This window comes from Antrostomus carolinensis, unplaced genomic scaffold, assembly GCF_000700745.2.
Source record: "Antrostomus carolinensis isolate BGI_N321 unplaced genomic scaffold, ASM70074v2 scaffold35360, whole genome shotgun sequence".
Taxonomy (NCBI): Eukaryota; Metazoa; Chordata; class Aves; order Caprimulgiformes; family Caprimulgidae; genus Antrostomus; species Antrostomus carolinensis.
Window position 1 is genome coordinate 39,291 of NW_010288289.1, and position 9,761 is coordinate 49,051.

Consider the following 9,761-nt stretch of genomic DNA (forward strand, 5'->3'; position numbering starts at 1 on the left):
TGTCTTGATAGGAACACTGCTTAATTCAGCTTTGTTTCACAACGTATGGAACTCCATGCTGATGCTACGCCCAGGACAGCCCCAGAGGCACGTTGCTGGTCCCCCTCCTTTTCGCCAGGATATGTGCACAGCACAGGACTTTGCCAAACAGATGCTAAGTGCAGGGCTCCTGGAAATGCTGTCTCCCATGCCTGCTTCCCTATCTCAGGAATAGCCCACGTAGCTGGCTGCTCCATGGGCTGGGAATAATTATGCGTGCTTTTGGGGCTGCCTTTTTCTGAAGTGAGTTTGGAATCTGTGCCAGGGAAAATCTGGATGTGATTTGAAAGGTGCAGAGAAGTGAATTCTTTCCGAGGCAGTGGGGTGGAGGGGAGAGTGGGGGGAGTCCTTCAGGGTAAAGCAAGAGGCACAGACGGTTTTCCACTTTTAAAATATCTGGCTAGGTTTGTGGCTGTGATCAGGAGGGTGATATGTTTTGGGTTCTCTGCCCCTCCCGCTTGCTGGAGATCCAGTAAGAGCCTCTTGCTCAAGGGGAGCCTCAACCGTTTTGCTGGTTGAAATGCCTCTGCCTCAGTTTTTTCAGCTCCTTGCTCCAGCTTTGCCTGGAGAATTCCCTCAGGAGGGAATAATTTGCAGAGCCCTGTTTCTCTACCTGTTTGTTTGGAGAGATTAACCCCTCTTGTGGCCTGCCTGCTCTATCTCATACTGCTGGAGACCCAAATTCCTTATCAGCCCTTTCCCCAAGCTGTCCTCTGACACTTTGCAGTCCTTGATGAATGATGGAGGCAGCAGGGGCCATGCTGCATCCATCACTTTGCAACCCCCACTCCGAAGCTGCTGCCGAATCCTTTGCTCTCGGTGGATCAGATGTAGCAAAGCAACTCTGATGAGATGCAAAGGGGAGTCTTTCCAGTCCTGGGAGAGCAGGAGCCTTGTGGCACCAGAGGAGTTTTTATGGACAGAGTGTCTTCAGTGGAGCTTCTCTGGCTGCTGCCAGCTTTGCTGCATGGGGGATGGAGCTCATGCCCCGCCAGGGATGACCTGCAGCAGGTGGTGGGCACCAGCCTCCTCCTTCTGCCTGGCTGTGTATGAGGCAGCACACCAGTGTTATTTCTGCTGCTGGAGCCCTGAGCCCAGGGAACATCCATCTGCTTTCACACTGAAGATCAGTGCAGAGAGACTTCATTTGCTTTGATTTTTAAGGAGTTGCATGTATTTCGGCTCTCTGCCTTTCAGTTTTATTCCTTCTAACTTTAAAGGATGGGTTGTGTTGGTCAGACTTCTCCAGTTAAAATGTTTTTGGAGAATAATAATGCTTCCAGGTTGCACTTAAAAGAGGAGATGCCTGCAAAGCACCTAACTTCTGCTCGGAAGGGCGGGTAAAAAATGTATAGCAAGCAAAGCATGCACAATGTTTTGGTGCATCTACAGTTACATTAATGTAATGCATGATAGATATATTCACTGACATAAAGTGGTGTATATTCTACTGATGAAAGAACACTTTCTAAATTGTAACTTGTACACAGAGTGTCTTCAGAATCGTTCTCTTCCTCAGAGGCACCACTTTTTCCCTGTAGGTATTAACAGGTTCTCAAGATCCAGAAAAAGCAGTCATCATGTCCTGGAGTCTGGGTGCTTCTTGGGCAGGGAGACTTGCCAGGGCAGCCACTCTGTAGTAGTGCCTTATTTCTTTCTTCTCTTTTCAAAATCAACTTGACACATTCCCAGGTGATAAATGTGGAGTCTACTCATAGCTTTGTTTGTGTATCTAAAGGACAGTGTAGATTACTGTACTTCTTTGTGCAGTGATTTTCTTGTGCTAGCAAGGAGGGAGACTCATGGCTCTGATTGCTTATAACATTATGTATGTAAATAAGAAAATCTAACCATTTCTGAGTGCTTGAATTATGGCAAGAGTGAGAAGGTGGTGAAGTGGAGCCTGCAGCAGCACTGACTTTACCAGCCGATGGAAAACCCACTAATGGGCAAGATGTGCAGAACTGCTTTCCTTCATGTGTCTTCCCCTCTCCATTCCTCCCTCTGTCATTGACGCTGAGGGCATAGTCACTGCTCTGAGGCTGTTTGGAGTAAAGTGAGTCTTGCCAAAGGATGTTCTTAAACAAAAAGTAGAGCTGGTAGTTGGAAGTTAAGTCTGAAGACTGCGTTGAATAATTATTGTCCTGGCCTCTTCCAATGAGCAGCCTGACTTAACTTCCCTCTTACCTTGGCCCATTTGCCCATTTCTTTGCCATGTGTTTCCATGAGGATCTAGAGGAGCTAATCCTGAGCCTTCTCCTCCCCTTCAGCATGAAGGAGCATCTGTTGTGGGCACAAGGAAAAGAGTCCACCTGGACGCTTAGCAGGGCAGTAAGCTGGATACCAGACTGAGAGTGGTTACAAGCTCAGGGAGGAAGCCAAAAAAAGTGTAAAGAGGGAACGGTTAGAATGAGGTGTGAGTGATGGGCACCACTGCCTGCGCTGCATCCCCTGGAGCTACAGCAGTGAGGGGTGCAGGTATGAGATGAAGAGTGTCATGCATTTCTCTTGCGTTATGTGTTCTTTGGCCATGTGAAAAAGCCACAGTGGACAGTGCTGTTATTCCCATTTTACAGATAGGGTCTAAGAAAAGTGTACCCAGGAAGATGTTGCACTTCATTGACCCAGCAAGTTCCCTTCCAGGAGGGAAGCTGTTTTCTGCTCTCTCTTACTGTTCAAGTCAAGGATTTATATAGCTGTATTTGGCAGCACTGAAGGGTCTGCAATTATGTTAATTAGGCATTTTGATTAAAAACCAACTTTTTGTTAGAAAATAAACTTCCTTGTTGAAAAATACTAGGTCTAGAGCAAATCAAGAGAGGATCTGGATTTCCTGCTGGTTCATATGCTCTGTGCCTGGGCTAATTTAAGATCCCTTCAGTTGTTGTGATGTATTTATTGCCCCAAACTATATTCTTTTTATTATTACCCACTAGCATCTGTTTGTTAAACATTTAAATATTCCCACACCCAGAGCTTATTATTTCAGACATTTATAATGTACCCACCCATCAGTGATTTCATTTTGGCAGACATAAAAGCAAAACAGCTATTCCTTACAATTGCCAACAAAACCATTGTGATCCATTCATCTTTTTAAAAATCATCATTCAAATAGAAACCTATGCAGCAAACACGCTGTGATTGCTGATGAGAAGGGAAAACTGTTGATCATTTGCTTGTCTGATGGAAAATTATTGCTATAGACAAGGAAAGGAGCTCTGACCTCGTTGTCGCTCCCAGTCTTTCCAGACGACTTCTGTGTTCCCAGGCTATTCACTCTCAAAATCTAAAAGACAGATTGAATAGAGGGGATATTTTCTTTTTTTCACTGTATCAGAAAGGCTTCCAGACTTGGCTCTGGCAGGCTGTGAGAAGGAATGCATTTCAGAGCAGAGCATTTACCACCATGAATGTCTCAGCCCCTCACTGTCAGCAGGACATAAATGAGAAGCAATCCTTCTGGTATGAGCTGGCCTGACCCTTTGCATTTCACTGGAGGGCACGTATAGAGCTAGTGCTGAGTGTGATGGCTGTGTGCTCCCTTGGACAGTCCACTTTTGAAGGCGTTCTGCATAACTGAGCCTAGCAGGAGATTTGGCTCTTGCATAAAGTTCTGATTCATGCTCCTTGCAAGCTGAAGTTGGGTTGCCTTAGTTCATCTCTGCTTAAAAAATGCATTGGCAGACTGCACAAGTCATGCATGTTCCAGATCCTGAACAAGTCAGGGAGAAGCAGGGGGAGTGACCCAGCCTGGGTTTTAAAATTGCAATAAGCATGTGGCCATTTTAACACGTCCTGTTCTCGGGGAGCTTGGTAGCATCCAGCCTCTGGTTCCAGCAATGCCACAGCTCCTGTGAAGGCGAGCGTGAAGCTAGCCATGATGCAGCCAAGGGCTGTGTGGCAATCCAGAGTGCTTTTCCATGTTCTCATGTTGCTTGCAAAGAGGGTGTGTTGGTATTTGGGTGTTTGGCTTCTGGGTTGTCCCATGGTGACCTCTTTGATAAGTGAAGGGATTGCATGGACAGACACATCAGTTGCTCTGCTTGGGGTTGGTGGTGGGATTGGAAACCCAGGTAGGGACAAAAAGAGACCAGACTTCCCTGTGCTGTGGGAGGTGTCAGGAGAAACTTGAGGGAACATCATTACCACCCACTCCACCTCCTCAAACCACAGTTTTCCAGGTGACTGTGTTGCAAAGCAGTGCCAGTTCCTGGTGCTTTTCGAACTGCTGATCTGAAATCCTGCCACATACCAGTCCTTTTGATCACCGAGTCTCTACTGTATCTGTTTCACTGTCTGCTAATGGCTTTTGTCTTGTTAAATGCCAGAGAAGCTGTTCTCTGTGAAAGCAGCTTGAAGCATTTAGGAGTCATTAGACTTCAAAGGAAAGAGGCCTGTACCACAAGCCAGAGGGGAGGAAGTGGAGTGGCGAGAGCATCCCATTAATGGAGAACACAAATAAAGCCCAGACAGGAAGGAAAACTCTATAGCTCTGACTCAGAGCTGCATTCCCAACACTGTGGCTTCAAGGACCAGTTCGATGCAGGAGTTGCACAGAGAAATCCTCTGACTCAGCTTCTGCCTGCACTAGACCCAGATGCACTGAGCAAGCCTGGAGCCTGCAACAAGGGTCCCACCAGCAGTCACAGGGACATCCGCTTCTCTAGCCAGTGCTGGCATTTGCCAGTGGGCTTGTACACCCAGGACTTGCATACCAGCAGACTGTAAGATATCAGGCATGTGCTTTGATGGGGTTGCTCCTCTGTCATCACCACATTGGTGAGAGAAGGTGAGGATGCAGTTTGTGGGTAATTGTTTCCTCTTCTCTCCTCTTGAACACACTTGCCACTTTAAATGTGCCTTATTCTGATAAGATATTTGATCTATGGGAGGGAATAGTCTGAGGTTTTTTTTAAAACTATGGTGCTTTTGGCAAGAAAAGGATGTGCAGGGAATAGGTCCTGACAGACTGATTCAAAAGAGAGCATTCCTAGGTGTTGTGCTGACCTGTTCTTCTCCTTCCATCTCTCCTATTTCAGGGAAGATCCTCTTCCGCCGGAGTCATATCCGTGATGTTGCGGTCAAGCGCCTGATACCTATTGATGAATACTGCAAGGTAAGGGGAGGTTTCTAGCATCAACCAAAGATGAAGCCATCTTGATCAGGCATGATCCTGTTTGACTGAGAGTATATAATGGTGTGCCAGGGCTGGGAGAACAGGGAGTGTGGGCTAAACCCCACTATCAAGCCCCTTCTGTGATGAAAACCCACCCACTGATCCTCCTTTTGCTCCATGTGGTTAATGCTGAGGGCTTGGAGGCCTGGGCGTGCAGGGTGGCCCAGCCCTACACCAGCTTGCACCCTGCTGCTGTGCTTTCCCTTCCTCTTTTCCTTTTTTCAAGCTGCAAAGCAGAACCAGCTTTCCAGATGGGCTGGAAAGGACCTGGCTGCCTGGCCACGTCCTGTCTAGTAGGTGGTTTGGAGTGAAATGATTATTTGCAGGACTAGGCTTGAAGGACGTGGTTCCTCAGGGAGCCTTTCCTTTTCAATCTACTTGGAACAGACCTGCTGTTTTACATAGAAGACATCCCCAAACCGGGATGAAAAACTCCTGTTACTAGTTATGTAAAACAGTTATTTGCACAGGGGTAAGATGACTTGTACCTGCAGAGAAGTATTGGAAGCCAACAGAGATAAGGCTGAGATGATTTGCCCTATACTCTTGTATAAGACTGTTTTAAAGACAAATTAATAATGTTAAGGCATTTTTTGAGGGGGCAGGGAACAAAATACTGAAGTCCACAAAAAATGACTTTCACACAAATTAAGTATGCCACATGTCATCATGTCAAAGAAGTGCACTAGTACTTGCAGTAGGCATGAAATGGTCTGGAGGTAGGACTGATACCTCCAAAATCCAGTCTGAATGCTGTAGAAAACATATACAAAGACTGCAAAACCTAAAGGAGAAGATGGGAAAATGGAGAAATATCCGTCAAATTCCTTAGATGTGGGAGGTGTAGCAGTGTCTATGGCCTGGGACTCTGCATGGTGGGAGAGACTGTGGGTTTTGGGATTCAGCCAGACCTATTGGAAGGGATGTCGTGGCTGGAATAACAAGTACAAGGATAAAGGTGAATTAGTAAATGCATCTTGACAGCTCTGCAGTGGGGCTGCCGGTGAAAACCACTGGACGCCAGGATAGCAGATGAGAGCAGAGTGATGGAGATACAGTGCAAGGTGTGCTTGGACCTGTGTGCTCCATACAGCAAGGGGGAAAATGATGGTGCAGGTAATGGCTTGGCTTCAGCTGGGCATGATCAGCCCCTTGTCTTCTGAGTCACTGAAGTGTGCCAGCTACATACAGACACACACAACCGTAAATTTAATTTTTGGGAAGAAAAAGTCCCTGAGCAATAAGATGCTGCAGCTGTCTCTTTCCGAATGATGCCATTAGCGGCATAAAATATAATGAATCCATTTGACTTAACAACTGGAACATAATGGCTGATGTTATATGACCCACTTAGAGAGCCACTCTCTCCTCCTCCCGTTAATGCATTACCAAGTAATAACGTGTGCACTGTGCCTGGCGTTCCAGTCACTGCTACTTAACCATAAAGTTGCTGAGCTGAAGGTGGGTGTGGGACCAAAGGCTGCAGAGATGTGGACTGAACAAGGAGTCAGTGGGAGCAGAGCGATGTCCCTCCTGGGCACATCGTGCTGCAGATTTCAGCTGCAGGGTCTCAGCACGCTCTCACTGCTGCGTTTGTTGTTGGAGGTGGACATCGCATGTGCTTGGAGGGTGGTGGTGCAGGACAGAAATACAGTCTCCTCCAGCTTGGCCCTGCTGAGTGAGAATTGAGGGTTAGGTGAGTATGTTTTGAACAAGTTCCCACAGAAAACTGTAAGAAAGTTTTTGCTTTCTTGCCATCTCCGGAGGAAGAAGTAGGGTGTCCTCATTCTCTGGGAGAGCGCTGTAAAGAAAGTGGGTGAGATTTGTGGTGGAAGTAGGTGAGAGGAGCGAGGGAAGGAACCACTGCTTTCACAAGGCAGTGCTCTTGCTGAAGGACTCTGTTCTAGATCCCACTGTACTGAAAAACGTGGCAATTTAAGGGAAAGTGCAAGAAAAGCAGCAAAGGAATCAGAGCTACTGGTAAGAGCAACCAGTTACCAAATGAGACTTCCAACATCCATAGGAGTGACAAGGAGGGGGGAATGGAGGCCTGAAATTTCTTCCCATTTCCCCAGTTTATTCGCTTTGTGTTCTACATCTGTTGGTCTTTCCCCTGAAGTAGGAGCTGCTTTCCTCCTGTCTAAGGGATTCCGAGAAAGTGTTAGGTGGAGTGTTGATGAAGGAGTTAGGATGCTGTCATGCTCTACCCCAATGAGACTGGATGGACCACTAAAAATAATGCAGCTAGAGCATTATTCTTTCTCACTCCCTTGAAAATGGATTTCAGTGCAGTAAGGCTGACCTTTCTCCTCAGGCTTGCAGGCAACAGGGTGAGTAAGGTGACTCCAACGCCATGGGCTGAAGCTGTGTTAAGGCCCTCCCCAGTTCACTCCTTTGGGTGGCAGAGCCAGAGGTGGGACAGACATCACACTATTTCTACCGCTATTTTTGATTTGATGTCCATAGATGCTGTAGACCAAGGCCAGCTAGACTGCAGGGTGGCCTGCTTGATTCGGCCACCGCTGTGCCAGCTGAGTCAGCTCTAGGTGGGCTTCTTTCAGGGTATCGTGAGAAATGAGCTGTGGGTCTTGCCTTTCATCCTTCCAGCACAGGGTATTTTCTGTGATCATCCCCTGCTGTTGGAGGACGCAGAGCCTTCTCCAGGCCACAAAATCAGAGTGATTTTGGCATGAGAGAAATTGTGTAGCTCATGGATGCCTGGAACTGGGGAGTGGTACCCACACTGGAATGGCATCCATGCAAAACTTGTTCTTTGAATAGCCCTTCTCTGGACTCAAAAGCCATGGAGTGAATAGTTTTCTCTCTCCCGTCTCTCACATGATCTTGATCGCAGCTGGCCCATGATTAGTGGTCAGACTGTCTGCTGTGCTGGCAGTGACTCTGTGCTGAATGGCTGGAAGGACTTTTGGGGGCCAGAAATGAGGTTAATATGGAGCCACATCTGATCTGTGTGGTAACCCCAGGGCTTTGCAGATGTGGCTTTGTCTCCAATACAGAAATAAGTGGAGGTTTGGTTTGCCCACAGTGCTGTCATGAGACTGCTGTGACAGCAAGTGGAAGGGAGGGGGAATTATATAGAAAATTGGTTGAACATCTGCTCCAGGTCAGACTGCAACACTGCTCCCTGACTTCAAATTGTCCCTTTTTCAATTGCATAGGGTTTTTTCACTTTTTGCAGTCACCGTCATCTGTGACTGTGTTCCCTCCCACGAGCAGAGAGCCGGGCAGGGCTCTCTGCCAGGCAGCTTCCCATCCCACCGTCCCTGCCCAGCCCTCACTGCAGCCCACACTGGAAAGGACTACAAGAGCTCTGGCCCAAGGCAAATATTGCTGTCCCACACTCTGCCCCCAGCTCCCACAGATATGCACACTCTCACCCTGCAAGTCTCACTGTTGAAGTCTGTCTTTTTGCAAAGGCTTCCTTGAAGGGAAAGGAGAAAAGCAGAGGCAGCTTATAGCTCCTGCCCTTCGGCAGCACTCATGGCAGCCTTCCAGCCCTTGCCCTGAGGAGCTGGTGTCCACGCTCTTGCCTCCTGTTGCTTCTCTCCCTGCCTCTTCCTGGACTGCCATTGCCCAGCAGAACATTTTTGGGATGTGCTGGTCAGCACTGATGGTGCTGAGAGTCTGCCGTGTGTAAACTGCCCAGCCTTTCCCAAGGTGACGGCTCCATGCCCACAGCACAGCTCGGAAACTGAGCCCTGCCATGGCTGGGAGGCCAGATGCTGGGATGGACATCCCCATGGCTCTTACCCTGTGAGGGCATATCTGTCCAAAAGGCTGGAGCTGGGCTAAGCAGGGCCTGGGCAGTCTCTGCTTACTCTTCTTTAGTTGTCAGTTGCAGCTGGGGTGGTGTGGTGGGTGTAACTGGGGGCTGTCTGGGTCTTGCTCCGCTCTGGTGTGTATCTGCAGTAGCTCTCCCCAGCCTGGCTCTGTGCTCCTGTGTGCCGGGAACTGCATGGGTGCCAAACTCGGTGCTGTGACCCTGTCCTCTGCACTCTGAGGTCATGTCCTCACTCAGCTCCTTGCTCAGTTTTTGATGCTTCCTCTGTTTTGTCCGCAGGCTCTGATCCAGCTGCCTCCCTACATCTCCCAGTGCGAGGAGGTTCTCCAGTTTTTTGAGACACGACCTGACGACCTGACACCTCCCAAAGAGTAAGTTGGTTGAGTGGCTGCTGCCATTGGGGTGGTGATGAAACACAAACTGCCTTCAACTTGCTGGTATCCATAGGATTCTGACATTCATCAGTGGTTCCCCCCACAAGTCACGGATCTGGGATTTGGAGGTTTTCTTGGAGAGAGAACAGGGGCTGTGCAGCTTGAGGTGGACACCTTTGCCCGCTCATCTGACTCCTGGCGTAGCCTTCTCCAGCAGGGAAGTGGGAACACTTCTCTGGGACCTCATGAAGTGTGGGTCTCCTCCTGAGTCACTTTCTGCTCGCAAATGCTGGTTTCAGAAACATGGTCAGTCTGAAAAGCCTCATTTCACATAGTTACTAGTGACCTCTGCCTTGTCTGAAAGGCT

General features: G+C 48.3%; 1 protein-coding gene across 1 annotated transcript in view; it reads left to right on the top strand.

Moving 5' to 3' along the window:
* LOC104523572 (SH3 and PX domain-containing protein 2B) overlaps positions 1–9,391 on the top strand; it is a gene marked incomplete at both ends in the record, with an annotated part of 35,616 nt that extends 26,225 nt beyond the window's left edge. Inside the window, 2 exons of the mRNA XM_010166206.1 lie at positions 5,082–5,158; positions 9,300–9,391. Of these exons, the coding sequence (XP_010164508.1) occupies positions 5,082–5,158; positions 9,300–9,391 (169 nt within the window). The remainder of the gene's footprint in view (positions 1–5,081; positions 5,159–9,299) is intronic.
* Between the last annotated feature and the right edge of the window lie 370 nt (positions 9,392–9,761).